Below are 19,778 nucleotides of genomic sequence, written 5' to 3'. Positions count from 1 at the left end.
CTAACACCATCTCTGCTTGTGTTTTAAATGGAAATGGAGGTGCTGATTTAAAAATTGTGAATCGTGACTTGAAAATGTCAAATATTCTCTTGATTACATTTCTTAAGCTAGCATGACGAAGATTGAATAATTCATTAGCATTTTCTGGATTACGACCCTGGCCACCAAAATCCTTGAGATGATACCGAACACCTCGAAATGGAGCTAAGAATTGACAACGATTTGGAAATCCACAATCCACAAGAAAATATTTACCTAAGTATACAATTCATGCATAAATCATCTCATGTCACGAAAAAGATAACTTATAAACAATTCAAGAAAAAATTGATTACCTCTTTGGTATTTTAAGTCCATTTCTTCTTACTAATGCATCATTTAGTAGTTTGGAATCATGAGCTGAACCTTCCCATCCACTAAGGATGTAAATGAATTCCAAATCAAAATTGCAAGCTGCCAATACATTTTGTGATATTGTTCCATGACGATTACGATAGTTGTTCATGTCATGCCCTGATATCATAGCTAGTATGTGTGTGCCATCAATAGCTCCAATACAATCCTAAAATGAACATAGTATTTTAATGATTTATTTATTATAATAATAATAATGTTATGAACAATATAATATAATTTACCTTAAAATAAGGATAAAATCTTGTACTTTCTCTTATTTTGCTTGGCACTGTAGGTCCAGGTTTGACCATCATATCAGGTGCAATTGTGTTTAAAGCCTTCAAAATTTTGTTGAAATTTCTGCTAGATGTGGAATGTGCTCGACCAAAGGTCTTTCGAGTGAGACAATATCGAGAATTCTGACCAACTGTAATAGCATTTCTGCAAGCATTTCTTCAACACATATATATCGAGTATCCCGCAGTGGCGTTTTTTCTCTTATGATATTACAAAGCTTTAAAAACACATTTGGATACATCCTATGTATTTGTCTGAAGATTTCAGGATCTTCTTTCAATACCTTATGAATATAATCATATCCAACTGTAGTAATTGATCGCCGATGTGGACGTTCTATATATTCACCATACATGATAATCATCAACTCCTTTAATACTTGAAGTATTGCTTGAAGGGCCATTAAAACAAACTTGATAGTTTCATCGAATTCTTCCTCAGTTTCTTGTCCCGTTCTTTCTTCCATTTCTTCTTCCATCTAGAAATACATAGTTTCTTAAAATTTAGAAATTCACACTGCAAAAATATATACATCAACAACTATGATATTAACATATACCTAACATGTTCGAAGTAAAATTTAACAAAGTAACTCAAATAAAAACTCATTCCATATTGTATTTTATCCAAAGTTTAAGCAAAGTTAACAACCAAATCAAAGTTTCAACAAAGTACTCAAAAATCAGATTATCCTAATAAATTCAAAACATTAAACATTTACTCAAATAAAAACTCATTCCACGTTATATTTTATCCACTCCCAACGCTCTTCATGTGACATTTTCAAAAAGGCATCTTTCATTCCAAACTTATGAATAAAAGCAGGTGCTTTGTAGCAAGTGTGATTATCCAAATTAGGAATCTATTTAATAGCATCCCAGATATTGTTCTTGTCCGCCATTTCCTTTTTCTCTCTATCTCTTTCCCTTTTCCCCATCAACTTAAACATTTCCCGAATATTAGTTGCAATTCCAGTAATAGAATCCATGCCAAGATAAATCTTTTCTTGAACATCAGCTCGGGTCATGGTATCAAATGAGCTAGAATTCTCGTGTTGAGTTCTAGTTCGCTTTCTATTGCCAATATTTTCTACAGGCAATTCTTTTTTAGTTTCCATAGTACATGGGAAAGACATATAACTATTAGATGATGGAGCATTGGTTGAGTGATCTTGTTGAGTTTGTACGTATGCCTCTTGACTCTCATCAAACACATAGTCATCTATTGTAACATGCCTATTTTCTTCAACACCATATATTCTTGCATCTAATTCATCGCCCAGACTAATTAAGTTTCTCCCTGTAGCAGTAGCATTGCCAATTGCTATTCTTAAGTCTTCATAGTCAGGAAAGGTATCGGTACGAAGGTGCCTCTGTTTTGGATGGGACTGCCAAAGAACAAATATAGTAAAAACTGATAAGTCACCCTTTACTGTTAAAGAATTATAATTTAATCCTAATCCAAAAATTGTATGAACACTTACCTCGAAGTAATTATCCCACACTTCATCACTAGCTGTGAACTTTTTTGTGATTGGGTCCCATCCAAAACCAGAGCTATACCGCATAAGTTCAGAGTATTTGTGATATTGTTGCTTGAACCAACTCAATCGACTTTGGTACATAGCATAGTTCTTCTGACATCCAAGCTTTTCATTTAGAGCAGGAAGTATTTTTTTCTCAACCACTTGTTTACTTAGAACCCCATTGGTATTACACCATCCACGATTGGCGGCATCAACCATAAGTTCTAACAATGTAGAGCTTTCTTTCGCACTCCATGCATTATACCCAATTCTACGTTTTCCTTGCGACTCTTCCATTTATGATCTCACTACATAGTCCGTTACATAATTCATGAGCTGTATGTGTGTGTGTGTGTGTGTGTGTGTGTGTGTGTATATATATATATATATATATATTCCTTCAAACATTTGAATAATGTAACATAAAAAAAAGATTGTTAAAAATTGTTCAATTGGCAGTGCATCCAACTGGGGAGCGTTACCAATTTCGTCCCACCACAAAAACATGCTCAGAATTAGATGAAAATTTCAACAAAGACATAATAATTGGCAAATAAAAAGGGGAATTATTCCAAATTTATCAATGAATTAGCAGCACTCTGACATCTTCAACATCAAGGATAACATTAAACTTAGCCCACAAAGACATGATAATGAGTCCACCTTGTGTAAAAACGTAAAGCCTTATCGACTAGAAATCAAGAATCTGACTGCAAGACTTCAATTGACCGTCTTTAGATGTTAGATAAATAAAATATGCCCTTTACTCAATTTTTGTCTAGCATATACCTAAGCAACTCTATGTCATTAGTTAATCAACCATTGAAATTATTTCTTCACAACTCACTGTAATATCAAACATCTGACTATCTGAGTAATCTGAATTATGCATGCATCATCAAAAAAAAATATCTCCCTTCAAGAAACACTTCCATTCAACATGGGAAAGGATATGTACTCATTCTCTATTCCTACCTTCTTATGAAATTGAATTCAAAGAATGAAATTCTTATATAGATAAACACCTAAAACAATTTTTTGAAACTCAAAAGTCTATTGGGTTGTATTTAATTTCTTTCGCTACCTTCGAGTATTCACCACCTTTTGCTTGACAGTGCAGTCAAAAGATCCACGTTTCCACAACACTGCCACGAGCTATGTTATGTTTTTTTACTTATTTAATGAGAAGGAGAAAGGTTCCAATCTCCAATTGCATTAAAACGAGTTTCCCAACAACAAATCTGATTGTCATAGAGAACCTCTTGCTACAGAAAAGTTTTCATTCCAAACTGCATAAATATAATTACACCAACAAAATACTCATACTATAGGTTGATACCAATGGAACTCTTCAGTTGCCTTCATATTTTGGGCCAGATTACATAATGATACTGATTGTCTATCAACCCGATTGAAGGGGAAAAAAATATCACTAGCTAATTAATCAAACCCAATATTCAACAAAAATAGTGTTATAGATTTTGGGTTCTTACTCAACAAAAACTTCGAAAAATCATCATCAATTAATAAAATAGCATACATACACAGGAAAATTTTCACAGCAAAGAAAGGCCAGTGAGTGAGAAGCCTGTTCACGTAAACTTTCACAGCAAAGAAAGGCCAGAGATAGAGAGAGGCGAACCTTTTAATGGTAGAGAAAGGCGTGAGAATGGGATGACAGTCTTTGAAGCAGAGAGGCGTGAGAATCCTTGAAATTTTGAGTCTTGAGTATAGAATTGTTATAGGGTTTGGGTATTTATATTTATGGGTTGAAATCTTTTAAAATCTATTCAAATCCATCAAATTATTGAAATTCTTCTAAATTAAATGGTTATTGAGAATACCTAAATTTCTTAAGAAACTATTGAAATTTAAGTTGAGGACACCTAAATTTTTAAGTATTTCTAAAAATCTAAATTGAGGACACTTAAATTTTGATGAATTGTATTTTAATCTGAGTTGAGGACACCTCAATTTACACAAAATTTTAAAATCCATTAAACTCTAATTTGAGGACACCCCCCTAAATGTCAAATCTTTCCTCCTTTTATCGGCATAACTCTTTTGTCGGTTCTGGGCTGCCTTGATTCTAGCTCTTATTTTATAAACCGCTCAACTAGTTTCTTCAATTATTTCGGGTCCCAGAACTCTTCGTTCACCTACTTCATCCCAATAAAGGGGAGCTCTACATCTTCTGCCATAAAGAGCTTCGTAAGGTGCCATCTTTATCGTAGCTTGGTAGTTATTATTATAGGCAAACTCTACCAGTGGTACATAGTTTTCCCAACTGCCCCCTAAATTAAGGACGCATGCACGCAGCATATCTTCTAAAGTCTATATAGTCCTCTCCGATTGTCCATCAGTTTGTGGATGGAAAGCTGTGCTGAAGTTTAACTTGGTTCCCATAGCCTCTTGCAAACTTTTCCAAAATTTTGAGGTAAATCTTGGATCTCTATCCGATACAATTGAGGCTAGGTTACCATGCAAACGGATGACCTCTTTGATGTATAATCGTGCGTATTGATCCATACTAAAATTCATTCTTACAGGTAGAAAATGAACTGACTTTGTTAACCGATCCACTATAACCCACATAGCATCATTTCCCTTAGCTGATTTTGGAAAACCCATGACAAAATCCATAGTTATATGTTCCCATTTCCATTGTGGAATTGTTAATGGTTCCAACAATCCAGATGGCCTTTGATGTTCAGCTTTCACTTGTTGACAAATCATGCACCTCTTGACAAAAAGACCTATGCACCGTTTCATATTTCTCCACCAAAACATGCTCCTTAGATCACGATACATTTTTGTTCCTCCTGGATGGGCAGTATATGGAGTTAAGTGTGCTTCTTCAAGAATTTCTTTCCGCAGTCCCTCATCTTTCGGCACACACAACCTTCCTTTAAAGAGTAAGGCTTTATCACTACCTAATTCAAAATCCTTTAGCTTGCTAGTACCAACTTCGGATTTGATCTTTTGCAGGAAAGGGTCACTATCATGTGCTGCTCTTATTCGATCTCTAAGCATTGGTCAAATCGTTAGAGCCGCTATCCTGGTACTAGTTTTGGTTGGTGGAACAATTACTTCTAGACGTAAGTTGTCGAAATCCTTTAGCAACTGATCCTGCATAGTGATTTGTACTGCTAATTGTCCCACTGCCTTTCTGCTAAGAGCATCAGCTACTACATTAGCTTTACAAGGATGGTAATGGATAGTACAATCATAATCCTTTACTAGCTCTAGCCATCTCCTCTGCCTCATATTTAATTCCTTTTGGGTGAAGAAATACTTCAAACTCTTATGATCAGTATAAATGTCACACTTATTTCCATACAAGTAATGACGCCATATTTTGAGGGCATGAACTACCGTAGCCAATTCTAGATCATGGGTTTGGTAGTTTTGTTCATATTGTTTCAATTGTCTAGAAGCGTAGGCTATCACCTTTCCTTTTTGCATCAGAACACATCCTATGCCCTGTTTCGAAGCATCACTATATATGACAAATCCTTCTGGTCCGTCAGGTATTGTTAACACTGGAGCTGTGACTAATCTTCGTTTCAACTCTTGGAAGCTTCGTTCACATTGCTCCGTCCATTGAAATTTTATCCCTTTTCGAGTCAATTGGGTCAATGGTCCTGCTATTTTAGAAAATCCCTCGATAAATCTTCTATAATAACCAGCCAATCCCAAGAAACTACGTATTCTCTCTAACATTGGTTGGTCTTACCCAATTATTTACTGCTTCCACTTTAGTTGGATCTACTTCAATTCCTCGTGCTGTGATTACATGCCCCAGAAAAACTATTTTATCCAACCAGAATTCACATTTCTTGAATTTGGCATAATGTTTCTCTTTTCTTAGAGTTTCTAAGACAATCATAAGATGTTTCTCATGTTCCTCCTTATTCTTCGAATAGATTAAAATGTCATCAATGAAAACTATAACAAATTGGTCTAAGTATTCATGGAATACTCTGTTCATTAGATCCATAAACACTGCCGGGGCATTAGTTAAACCAAATGGCATCACCAGAAATTCATAGTGAGCATAACGTGTCCTAAAAGCCGTCTTAGGGACATTCTCTGACTTAATCTTTAAATGGTGATATCCTGATCTTAGATCGATCTTTGAAAATACTGTAGCCCCCTTAAGCTGGTCAAACAAATCTTCTATTCTTGGAAGTGGGTACTTGTTTTTGATAGTGAGGCGATTCAGTTCTCGATAATCAATGCACAACCTCATTGTTCCATCCTTCTTTTTCACAAATAACACAGGTGCACCCCATGGTGATACACTTGGTCTAATGAAACCCTTATCAAGAAGCTCCTTCAACTGTACCTTCAGCTCTTGTAATTCCAACGAAGCCATACGATATGGAGCCTTTGAAATGGGTGTTGCTCCTGGTACCAAATCAATGGTAAACTCTACTTGTCTGTCTGGTGGTACACCTAGAAGGTCTTCTGGAAAAACGTCTTTATAGTGTCGAACTATTGGAACATCCTCAATTGACAACTTATCTTGTTTAATATCGGTCATCGACACTAGAAATCTTTGATCTAATTCCTTTCTCGGCATCCTCTCATCCTGGGTTGTTGACCCTACACCAGACGAGGTATTTACCTCAGTTCCCACAAAATGGAACTCCTCCTCGTCCGGTCTTCAAAAGACCACCATTCTCTCAGTACAATAAATAGTTGCATGGTTTTTAGACAACCAGTCCATACTAAGGATAACATCAAAGTCTTTTATCGTTAATGGAATTAGATCTACCGCTATATCTCTACCATCAATTTCCATCCTAAGATCTTTAGCTATTTGGTTAGCGGCAAGTATCTTTCTAGATGGAAGAGATATTTCTAAAGTATACGGAAGGAATTCACATTCCACTTTAGACTTCACAACAAAAGAAGAAGAAATGAACGAATGTGTAGCTCCAGAATCTATAAGTACAAATGCAGGAATATTGGAAACAGAGACGACATTAGGGTCTCGTTCAGCTTCTTGCCTGGACAAGGAGAAAACTCTTGCTTTTTCTTTCTTGTCCTCTCCAGCCTTCTGTGTCTGATTCTGAGGACATTCTTTAACGAAATGTCCTGATTTCCCACACTTGAAACAAACATTTTTACCCAAGAGACATTCTCCTTTGTGAGGTCTATCGCACTTAGGACAACACCTTTCACCACTAACTCCTGCTATATCTGTTCTTCCTTTCTTTGGTGCATTATTCCCTTTTCCTTTGCCGGTATTCTGTTTATCGAAATTCCACTTCCTCTTACCTGAGAAATTTCGAACTTGGTAAAAATTTTCAATGTTTTGAGTTCTTTGATAAGAAATAGTCTGGGCTCACTTTAGGACTTCTCGATAAGTGCCCAACTCAAGAACTGACACTATGTCACGAATATAAGGTTGAAGTCCACGCTCAAACCTTCTAGCCCGCTTTTCCTCAGTATCCACTAAATGTGGAGCAAACCTTGATAATTCCTCAAATTTGCATTCATACTCCACGAGGGTCATGGTTCCCTGCTGAAGTCTAAGGAACTCCATCTCCTTTTGATCTCTCACAGCTGCCGGGAAGAATTTTTCTTCTACGAGTTCCTTAAACCTCTCCTAAGTTATAGCCTATTCTTCAGCAGGTGTTAATGACCTAGTAGTCATGTCCCACCAATGGCTAGCTCCCTTCTTTAACATAAACACTGAAAATGTTACCCTTTCAGCATCGTCACATCTTACAAATTTAAAGATGCGTTCTAATTCTCGTAACCAATCCTCAACTGCTAAGGGATCCGTACTCCCCTCAAATGATGGAGGGTTCATTTTACGAAACTGCTCTATCATTGCAGTTTGATCCCTCGAGTTAGGTACTATTTGAGGTTGAATAATTGGTTGGTTAGGTTCCTGATGATCAACTAGTATTTGTTGATTTAAGGTTCGTTGCCCAGTCAAAGGTGGTGCATGTTGTTGCTGTCCCAACTCTCGCATTACAGCAAGCAATTCTCGTGCAAAGTTTGCAACATTAACTTCACCACCACTAGAACTAGCATTAGCATTGCCGTGGTTGCGCTTTGGAGGCATTTCCTTTAAATGAAAAAAAATATTCATCCAATTAAAATTTACTTCAGAACGTAATACTAACTTTAGAAAAAAATTCAAAGGCTAAGGCAACTTTCCTTCATATATATACATTATTATTTTTCACAAACAAAAACCATGTTGAGGTATGGTACATACATTCAAAAGCNCTGCCTTTGGTACATGTAAATACTCTTAAATAGAAGTATTACATGTTAGAAACTTATTTTTTCAATTTGATAAAACAATTCTTCTAAAATTTGATAGCCGGTAAAAGTGCATGCCAACATGAAATTAGACATTACATATACGGCCTCGGCATTTGGGGCAGCAAGTTTGACAATTTTTATAAAATTCATCCCAACTTCATTTTCTATGCAATTTGTGGCATTAGAAAGATAATTTCAAGTAGTTTTCTAGGTTAAAATATGAAAATTTTCTAAGATCATATGATATAGATGTTTTACTGAAAACAGTGAAGTATTACACAGGAAACCCAGATTGACCCCTTGACGTTAAAACCTTGATAACTCAGGCCATAGATATCCAAATTGAGTGATTCCTTCGGCCGTAAACGATCATGGATCTGAAAATTTAGCATAACATACTCTGAGTATAAGAAATACTCAGTAAGATACCATGCTTGGATTTTTATCATGATAATACTACACAAAAGAATGCAATCAAACGCATACTTGCACATTCCGGCTTGCCGGTGCCCTTCGGACTTGTCCTAAGGCATAAATAGATATCTAACTTTGTGGACTTGTCCACCATAATCATATTATGGTTTTTAATGCATAGTTTAAGCATAAATATTACCATGAAGATCATACCCCTTAAGCATAGAAAGTATCTTACCGTAAAACTTGAAGATCTTCGGTTGAGATGTAAATTAGAAGTGCTAGTCATATTTCCTTTCCTTTTCTTTCTTATTTTCGGTTTTTACTCTCTTTTTAAGTGTATAAGTGTTTTGTAAAATGAAGGAAATCTCTCTATGGCAATGGATATGGATGTATTTATATATATATATATAAAGATAAGGATAAATGATTGATATTTTTTTTTCCTTTTTTTTTCTCACCACCGCCTCACCCCCCTTTTCCTTCCATTTTTTTCCCTTATTTCTACACATGTCTAGCCTATTGTCTAAGTGTATGGTGATGATAAATGCCAAGTGGGTTGATTATAGGGCAATAAGTGGCCTCAAACCTAGATTTACAAAGGAAACCTCTCATCTTTTCAAATAATATAATCTAAACCGGCTAACTTTCATTGTTAACAAAGTGTACCCCAAATTTAAACTTGTACCCAACTTACATATTCAAAAACTGTAGATTGTAACATAATTTAATCATTTGGTCAATTGAAGTCCTAACAAAATAATCCACTTCATTTAAATCCAAACTTGCCTTAAGTTTCGACTAACTAATAATCACTTCATACATACACAGCCTTTGACACTTCATGCCTACATTCATTAACTACCTCTAACATTAACCACTACAAAGGTGGTGTCCCCTTTTACCTTATGGCCAAAAACAATATTGAAAGTTAAGTCACTATCCCAAAGAAATTTAAACGAGCATAAAATTTCGGAGTATTACAAAGTGTATCTCCATGGGGCACGCCGGTGTTGTTCGTGAAGAAAAAGGATGGAAGCATGAGGATGTGCATCGATTATAGGGAGTTAAATCGATTAACTATCAAGAATAAGTACCCACTCCCGAGAATCGAGGATCTGTTAGATCAACTGAAAGGAGCTAAGGTATTTTCCAAGATTGACTTACGATCGGGATACCATCAATTGAAAGTAAAGTCAAAGGATATACCGAAGATAGCTTTCAGAAATCGTTATGGACACTACGAGTTTACAGTGATGCCATTTGGGCTAACCAATGCACCTGCAGTGTTTATGGACTTGATTAATCATGTATTTCATCAGTACTTGGATAAATTTGTCATAGTCTTCATTGATGACATTCTGATATATTCCAAGAGTAAGGAGCAACGTGAAGAACACCTAAGAATAACATTAGAGGTATTACGCAAGGAGAAGCTGTATGCCAAATTCAAGAAGTGTGAGTTCTGGCTTGAATGAGTTGGATTTCTTGGACATATAGTCACTGCCCAAGGGAGCGAAAGTGGAAGAAGTAACCAACTGGAAAGCACCAACTAATGCTGGCGAGGTTTGGAGCTTTCTAGGATTAGCAGGATATTATCGGAGATTCATAGAAGGATTCTCCAAAATAACAGGACCAATGACGCAGCTTACAAGGAAGGGAGTAAGATTTCAATGGACAGATAAATGTGAACAAATTTTCTAAGAACTTAAACAAAGGTTGATATCAGCACCCGTGTTAACAATACCTGAGGGTACGGAAGGGTTTGTTATATACAGTGAAGCATCCAAGCAAGGATTGGGATGTTTGCTGATGCAGAATGGAAAAGTGATAGCCTATACATCAAGACAATTGAAGAAATATGAGCAGAACTACCCGACGCATGATTTAGAACTTGCGGCAGTAGTACACGCCTTGAAGATATGGCGACACTACTTGTATGGAGGGAAGTACGATATCTACACAGATCACAAGAGTCTCAAATATTTATTCACATAGAAGGAATTGAATATGCGACAAAGACAATGGTTGGAATTGGTGAATGATTACGATTGTACTATCCATTACCATCTAGGCAAGGCTAATGTTGTGGTAGACGCCTTAAGTAGAAAATCAATGAGACAGTTGGAGTCTCTACCCACTTTTCAAATGGAGTTAGTCAAGGACTTGGAAAAGTTGCAGATCGAAGTGGTTACCATACCAGGACAAGTCACTGCTCATCTAGCAGCTTTGATAATTCGACCTACTCTTAAAGATCGAATTATAGAAACACAACGTAATGACCCATTCTTGTTGAAGATCAAGAATGAAATTGGTACTGATAAGAGAAAGGATTTTGGAATAGCTTCGGATCAGGCACTGATGTTTAAGGGGAGAATTTGTGTGTCTAAGGATGAAGCCTTGAGAAACGAGATATTGAAAGAGACCCATTCCACACCGTACGCCGCACATCCTGGTGGTACGAAAATGTATAGAGACCTCCGAGATACATTTTTGTGGAGAAATATGAAAAGAAGTATAGGGTTGTACGTGAAAAAGTGCATGGTATGTCAACAGGTTAAGGTAGAACACCAAAGACCGACTGGATTGTTAAATTCACTGGACATACCCGAATGGAAATGGGAAAATATCACAATGGACTTTGTGGTTAGATTCCCGAAGTCAGCAAGAGGAAACAACGTTGTATGGGTAATAGTGGATCGATTAACAAAGTCAGCTCATTTTCTTCCAGATAAAAAGACATTCAGTTTAGATCAATTGGCACAGTTGTACATTAAGGAGGTTGTGAGATTACACGGCGTGCCCGTATCCATTGTGTCTGACAGAGACCCAAGGTTCACGTCCAAATTTTGGAAAAGTCTACAAGGAACTATGGGAAGGAAGCTGAACTTTAGTACAACATATCACCCTCAGTCCGATGGTCAATCTGAAAGGACCATCCAAACTTTGGAAGACATGCTGAGAGCATGTGTTTTGGATCTAGGGGATAGTTGGGAGTCATACATACCCCTAGTAGAATTCGTTTATAATAACAGCTTCCAAGCAACTATTGGGATGACACCGTATGAAGCACTCTATGGTAGAAGATGCAGGTCTCCTGTTCATTGGGATGAAGTCAGGGAGAAGAGAGTTTTGGGATGAGAAATAATTGAAAGGATAGTTGAGGCAATCGATAAGATCCGTACAAGGATAAAGGCAGCATAGGATCGGCAGAAGAGCTATGCGGATACAAGGAGGAAGGATTTAGAATTCAAAGTTGGAGAAAAAGTGTTTCTGAAAGTAGCACCGATGAAAGGTATACTTAGGTTTGGCAAGAAAGGAAAGCTACAACCCCGCTATATCGAAGCATTTGAGATACTTGATAGGGTTGGAAATGTAGCCTATTGGTTAGCTCTCCCACCTGGGTTATCGGCAGTGCACAACGTGTTCCATGTATCAATGATCAAGAAATATGTGCATGATCCTAATCATGTAGTGAACTATCAGTCCATGGAAGTACAAAAGGACATATCCTATGAAGAGCTACCAATTAGGATATTGGATCGAAAGGTGCATAAACTAAGGAACAAAGAAATTCAATTGGTCAAAATATAATGGAATAATCATGAAATAGAAGAGGCCACTTGGGAAGGGGAAGAGGAAGCCAAAAACAAGTATCCAACACTATTCGCCCAATCAGAAGGTAAATTTCGAGGACGAAATTTTAATTAAGATGTGGGGGATGTAGAACCCCAAATAATTTTAAACACCTTAGTGGCACTAAGACATGAATATTGGATGGCTAAAATATACTTCGGATTTTTAGTCTCATTTGAGACCCATTTGCGACATAGAAAACTTTCGACTTGGAAAATGATATCTAAAAAGAAGTTGTAGCTCCTTGAGTTAGCCTTCCAATGCACTTTGAATTACCTCAATCAGATATCGGGAGAAGAAGTTATGATAGAAATACTAAAGGCTGTTTAGTATCAACCGAAGTACGCGGAATATGAAAAGTCAAATTCCTACACGATTTTCTAGCACCTTCTTAAACCTATAACTCCCACATAAATGGCACCCATGTTAATGAGTATTAGGCCCTTCACTTGTCCTTAAGTTGTGAGATTTTCACCTATAAATAGGCCGCAGTGCATACACATTTTTCACACCAAGACAAAAGCTTCTAAGCATAAAAGAGAGAGTTTTCAAGTCTAAAAAAAAGAGAAAGGAGAGGGAGGAAAATTAGTTTTTCCTAGAAGTTTTGCTGCTACCAAGAAGTGTTTTCCAAGCATCAATTCTCAATGGAGTGTTTTTTTTGAAACACTAAAGGAGTACATTTTTCAACAAGGTTCAAAGCATCAATCAAGGTAGGTAGAGGTGCAAAGTGTTAATTCGTGTTAAGTTATAAGTTTCTAGTAAATGAAAATTTATGTTAATGTTTGTATGTCTAATGGTACCTCCGGTACGACATACACCTCCATGTCTAATGGTACCTCCGGGTACGGCATATACTTCCGGTCGAGGCGTCGTGTTAAGTCATGACTCTACGTGTTTGGGATTCTACCGAAAATCCTACTATGAAAAGGTTTTTGAAGTTACAGCTTTGAAATGTATAGCTTGATCACGAATGCACCAATGATATCTATTGAGTTTTTTTTTAACTCAGGGGTTTAACCCCTTCTCTATAGATTGATATGATTCTACTTTGGGCCTGGATGATGGAAAAGATGGAGAGTGGTGCAACGAGCCCATGGAAAATCTGGTGAACAAGTTATTTAGATTTATTTTTGTGAACGTTTTCAATGTTATTTCTTTAAAGTATTTGAATAATGCTGAACGAGAGAACAAGTTTCGTTTTCTTCAAATAAATTACATTCCATTTTATTATTCAGTGTTTCATTTAAAGTATTCGAAAGGTTGTTGTCAAAATCACCATTTGTAAAAATTAAGTTTTCGCTAAAACATATTCTCCTATGACTAAACCTCTGGTTAGTTGAGTAAAATAAGTAGCACTCTGGTCCACAAGGGGTCGGGGCATTACAAGTGTAAATTGGATGGAAAAACTATTTAAAATTTAAACTGTTCAACAGGGTACTGTCACGTGGCAAAGTGTAAACGAAAGTGTACACCATAGTGTATATGTAGCAAGGTTCTTACCGATTGAACTTTGCAATTCGTACACTGATTTTTAACACGTTATTTGACACTTGCACTGTTGTCAAGTGTCAATTGGATGGGAAAGCAATTTGAAATTTAAACTGTCTAACAGGATAATGTCACGTGGTAAAGTATAAACTAAAGTGTACACCATAGTGTACATGTAGCAAGGTCCTTACCGATTGAACTTTGCTATTTGTTAACTGATTTTTGACACGATGTTCGACACTTGTATTATTGTCAAGTGTTAATTGGATGGAAAATTGTCTGAAATTTAAACTGTCCAATGGGGTAAAGTCATGTGGCAAAGTGGAAACTAAAGTGCACACCATAGTGTACATGTAGCAAGGTTCTTACCAATTGAATTTTGCTCTTTGTACCCTAATTTTTGACACGTTGTTTGACACTTGCATTGTTGTCAAGTGTTAATTAGATGGGAAAACGATTTTAAATTTAAACTATCTAACAGGGTAATGTCACATGGCAAAGTGTAAACGAAAGTGTACACCACAGTGTATATGTAGCAAGGTTCTTACCGATTGAACTTTGCTATTCCTACACTGATTTTTGACACATTGTTTGACACTTGCACTATTGTGAAGTGTCAATTGGATGGGAAAACTATTTGAAATTTAAACTACCCAACAGGGTAATGTCACATGGCAAAATGTAAACTAAAGTGTACACCATAGTGTACATGAAGCAAGGTTCTTATCGATTGAACTGTGCTATTTGTACACTGATTCTTGACACGTTGTTTGACCCTTGCATTGTTGTCAAGTGTCAATTGGATGGTAAAACTCTTTGAAATTTAAACTGTCCAACAGGGTAATGTCACGTGGCAAAGTGTTAACTAAAGTGTACACCAAAGTGTGCCTGTCGCAAGGTTATCTCCGATTGAACATTCCATTTGTACACTGATTTTTGACACATTATTTATCACTTGCATTGTTGTCCAGTGTCAATTGGATGGGAAATCTATATGAAAATTAAACTATCCAATAGGGTAATGTCACGTAGCAAAGTGTAAACTAAAATGTACACCATAGTGTAAATGTCGCATGGTTCTTACCGATTGAACTTTGCTCTTTGTACACTAATTTCTGACACATTGTTTGACACTTGCATTGTTCTCAAGTGTCAATTGGCTTGGAAAACTGTCTGAAATTTAAACAGTCTAATAGGGTAATGTCACGTGGCAAAGAGTAAACTAAAGTAGACACTGTAGTGTACATGTCGCAAGGTTCTTACCGATTAAAATTTGCTATTTGTACAGTGATTTTGGACCCGTTGTTTGACACTTGCATTGCTGTCAAGTATCAATTGCATGGGAAAATTGTTTGAAATTTATACTGTCCAATAGGGTAATGTCACGTGGCAAAGTGTAAACTAAAGTGTACACCATAGTGTACTTGTAGCAAGGTTCATACCGATCCAACTTTGCTATTTGTACACTGATTTTTGACACATTGTTTGACAGTTGCATTGTTGTTAAGTGTCAATTGGATAGGAAAACTGTTTGAAATTTAAATTATCCAGCAGGATAATGTCACGTGGAAAAGTGTAAACTAAAGTGTGTACACTAAGTGTACATGTAGCAAGGTTCTTACCGATTGAACTCCGCTATTTGTACACTCATTTTGACACGTTGTTCGACACAAGTATTGTTGTCAAGTTTCAATTGGATGGGAAAACAGTTTGAAATTTAAACTGTCCAACAGGGTAATGTCACGTAGAAAAGTGTAAACTAAAGTGTACACCATAGTGTACATGTCGCAAGGTTCTTACCGATTGAACTTTGCTTTTTGTAGACTGATTTTTGACACGTTATTTGACTCTTGCATTCGTGTCAAGTGACAGCTGGACGGAAAAACTATTTGATACATGTAGCAAGATTCTCACCTATTGAACTTTGTTATTCGTACACTGATTTTTGACAAATTGTTTGACACTTGCATTGTTGTCAAGTGTCAACTGGATGAGAAGACTGTTGGAAATTTAAAATGTCGAACAGGGTAATGTCACATGGTAAAGTGTAAACTATAGTGTACATGGGGCAAGGTTCACACCGATTGAACTATGCTATTAGTACACTGATATGTGACACGTTTTTTACACTTGCATTGTTGTCAAGTGTCAATTGGATGGAAAACTATTGGAAATTTAAACTGTCTAGCAGCGTAATATTACGTGACAATATGTAAACTAAAGTGTGTACCCATACTGTACATGCAGAAAGGTTCTTATCGATTGAACTTTGCTATTTGTACACTCATTTTTGATATATTGTTTGACACTTGCATTGTTGTCAAGTGTCAATTGGATGGAAAAAATTTTTGAAATTTAAAATGTCCAGTAGGGTAATGTCACTTGGCAAAGTGTAAACTAAAGTTTACACCATAGTGTACTTGTCGTAAGTTTGTTACCGATTGAACTTTGCTATTTGTACACTGATTTTTGACACGTTGTTCAACACTTGCATTGTTGTCAAGTGTCAATTGGATGGAAAAATTGTTTGAAATTTAAACTGTCCAACAGGGAAATGTCATGTGGCAAGGTGTAAACTGAAGTGTACACCATAGTGTACATGTCTCAATGTTCTTACCAATTGAACTTTGGTCATTGTACACTGATTTTGGAAATGCTATTTGACACTTACATTGTTTTCAAGTTTCAATTGGATGGGAAAATTGTTTGAGATTTAAATTGTCCAGCAGGGAAACTAAAGTGTTAACTAAAGCGTACACCATGTTGTGCATGTAGCAAGGTTCTTATCCCGTGAACTTTGCCATTTGTACTCTGATTTTTGACATGTTGTTTGACACTTGCATTGTTGTCAAGTATCAATTGGATTGGAAAAATATTTGAAATTTAAACTTTCCAACAGTATAATGTGACGTGGCAAAGTGTAAACTAAAGTTTACACCATAGTGTACATGTAACAAGCTCCTTATCGGTTGAACTTTACTATTTGTATACTGATTTTTGACACATTGTTTGACACTTTTATTGTTGTCAAGTGTCTAATGGATGGGTAAACAATTAGAAATTTAAAATGTTCGACATGTTAATGTCATGTGGCAAAGTGTAAACTAAAGTGTACCCCATTGTGTACATATCCTAAGGTTCTTACCGATTGAACTTTGCTAGTTGTACACTGATTTTTGACACATGCACTGTTGTCAAGTGTCAATTGGATAGGAAATGTTTTTGAAATTTAAACTGTTCTACAAGGTAATGTCACGTGGGAAAGTGTAAACTAAAGTGTACACCATAGTGTACATGTAGCAAGGTCCTTACCGATTGAACTTTACTATTTGTACACTAATTTTTGACACGTTGTTAGACACTTGGATTATTGTCAAGTGTCAATTAGATGGGAAATTTTTTTAAAATTTAAACTATCCAATAGGGTAATGTCAAGTGGCAAAGTGTGAACTAAAGTGTACAACATAGTGTACATGTAGCAAGGTCCTTACCGATTGAACTATACTATTTGTACACTGATTTTCGACAAGTTGTTTGACCCTTGCATTGTTGTCAAGTGTCAATTCTATGGGAAAACTATTTAAATTTTAAAATGTCCAACAGGGTAATATCACGTGGCAAAGTATAAACCAAAGCGTACACTATAGTGTACATGTAGCAAGGTTCTTACCGATTGAACTTTGCTATTCGTATACAGATGTTTAACACGTTGTTTGACACTTGCACCATTGTCAAGTGTCAATTGCATGGGAAAACTATTTGAAATTTAAACTGTCCAACAGGGTAATGTCATGTGGTAATGTGTAAACTAAAGTGAACACCATAGTGTACATGTAGCAAGGTCCTTACCGATTGAACTTTACTATTTGTACACTGATTTTTGACACGTTGTTTGACCCTTGCATTGTTGTCAAGGGTTAATTCGATGGGAAAATTGTTTGAATTTTAAACTGTCCAACAGGATAATGTCACGTCGTAAAGTCTAAACTAAAGTGTACACCATAGTGTACATGTAGTAAGGTTCTTACCGATTGAACTTTGCTATTCGTACGCTGATTTTTTGTATGTTGTTTGACACTTACACTGTTGCCAAGTGTCAATTGGATGGGAAAACTATTTGAAATCTAAATTGTCCAACAGGGTAATGTCACACGGTAAAGTGTAAACTAAAGTTTACACCATAGTGTACATGTAGCAAGGTCCTTACTGATTGAACTTTACTATTTGTACACTGATTTATGACACATTGCTTGACACTTGCATTATTGTTAAGTCTCAATTAGATGGGAAAGTTGTTTGAAATTTAAACTTCCAACAGGGTAATGTCACGTGGTAAAGTGTAAAATAAAGTGTACACCATAGTGTGCATGTAGCAAGGTCCTTACCGATTGAACTTTACTATTTGTACACGTATTTTCGACAAGTTGTTTGACCCTTGCATTATTGTCATGTGTCAATTCGATGGGAAAATTGTTTGAATTTTAAACTGTCCAACAGGATAGTGTCACGTGGTAAAGTGTAAACTAAAGTGTATATCATATTGTACATGTAGCAAGGTTCTTATCGAATGAACTCTACTATTGGTACACTAATTTTTGACATGTGGCTTGATACTTGCATTGTTGTCAAGTGTCAATTGGTTGGTAAAACTGTTTGAAATTTAAACAGTCCAACAAGGTAATGTCACATGGCAAAGAGTAAACTAAAGTGTACACTATATTGTACATGCCGCAAGGTTCTTAACGATTGAACTATGCTATTTGTACACTGATTTTTGACATGTTGTTTGACACATGCATTGTTGTCAAGTGTCAATTGGATGAGAAAGTGTTGGAAATTTAAAATGTCCAATAGGGTAATGTCATGTGGAAGAGTGTAAACTAAAGTGTACACTATAGTGTATATGTAGCAAGGTTCATACCGATTGAACTTTTCTATTTGTACACTGATGTTTGACACGTTGTTTAACACTTGCATTGTTGTCAAGTGTCAATTGGATGAGAATATTGTTTGAAATTTGAACTGTCCAGTAGGGTAATATCTCGTGAACTTTGCTATTTGTAAACTAATTTTTGACAAGTTGTTTGACACTTGCATTGTTGTCAAGTGTCAATTGGATGGGAAAGCTGTTTGAAATTTAAACTATCCAATAGGGTAATGTCACATGGTAATGTGTAAACTAAAGTGAACACCATAGTGTACATGTAGCAAGGTCCTTACCGATTGAACTTTACTATTTGTACACTGATTTTTGAAACGTTGTTTGACCCTTGCATTGTTGTCAAGTGTTAAGTCGATGGGAAAACTATTGGAATTTTAAACTGTCCAACAGGGTAATGTCACGTGGTAAAGTGTAAACTAAAGTGTACACCATAGTGTACATGTAGCAAGGTTTTTACCGATTGAAATTTGCTATTCGTGCACTGATTTTTTTGTACGTTGTTTGACACTTACACTGTTGTCAAGTATCAATTGAATGGGAAAACTATTTGAAATTTAAATTGTCCAACAGGGTAATGTCACGTGGTAAAGTATACACCATAGTGTACATGTAGCAATGTCCTTACTGATTGAACTTTACTATCTGTACACTGATTTATGACACATTGCTTGACACTTGCATTATTGTCAAGTCTCAATTAGATGGGAAAGTTGTTTGAAATTTAAACTTCCAACAGTGTAATGTCACATGGCAAAGTGTAAAATAAAGTGTACACCATAGTATGCATGTAGC

General features: G+C 36.1%; 2 protein-coding genes across 2 annotated transcripts; both read right to left on the bottom strand.

Moving 5' to 3' along the window:
• Positions 1-331: 331 nt before the first annotated feature.
• LOC111389435 lies at positions 332-785 on the bottom strand. Its single transcript, XM_023014355.1, has 2 exons — positions 639-785; positions 332-562 (listed from the first exon to the last, which is right to left on the bottom strand). The coding sequence occupies exons 1-2, from the start codon at positions 708-710 to the stop codon at positions 332-334; spliced, it is 303 nt and encodes a 100-aa protein (XP_022870123.1). The 5' UTR covers positions 711-785.
• Positions 786-1,555: 770 nt separating this feature from the next.
• On the bottom strand, positions 1,556-2,515 carry LOC111389434 (uncharacterized protein At2g29880-like). The gene is made up of 2 exons (XM_023014354.1): positions 2,177-2,515; positions 1,556-2,080 (listed from the first exon to the last, which is right to left on the bottom strand). The coding sequence occupies exons 1-2, from the start codon at positions 2,513-2,515 to the stop codon at positions 1,556-1,558; spliced, it is 864 nt and encodes a 287-aa protein (XP_022870122.1).
• Between the last annotated feature and the right edge of the window lie 17,263 nt (positions 2,516-19,778).

The sequence above is a fragment of the Olea europaea genome, unplaced genomic scaffold, assembly GCF_002742605.1.
Source record: "Olea europaea var. sylvestris unplaced genomic scaffold, O_europaea_v1 scaffold59, whole genome shotgun sequence".
NCBI classification, from domain to species: Eukaryota; Viridiplantae; Streptophyta; class Magnoliopsida; order Lamiales; family Oleaceae; genus Olea; species Olea europaea.
This window is presented reverse-complemented; position numbering and strand designations above follow the sequence as displayed.

What these genes read in the sequence shown, in the direction of transcription:
- LOC111389435 (XM_023014355.1), bottom strand. Translation starts at nt 710, where the DNA reads ATGATGGTCAAACCTGGACCTACAGTGCCAAGCAAAATAAGAGAAAGT. An exon ending in GATTTTATCCTTATTTTAAG is followed by an intron (nt 563 to 638) that starts GTAAATTATATT and finishes TGTTCATTTTAG; the next exon opens with GATTGTATTGGAGCTATTGA.
- LOC111389434 (XM_023014354.1), bottom strand. Translation starts at nt 2,515, where the DNA reads ATGGAAGAGTCGCAAGGAAAACGTAGAATTGGGTATAATGCATGGAGT. An exon ending in TGTGGGATAATTACTTCGAG is followed by an intron (nt 2,081 to 2,176) that starts GTAAGTGTTCAT and finishes GTTCTTTGGCAG; the next exon opens with TCCCATCCAAAACAGAGGCA.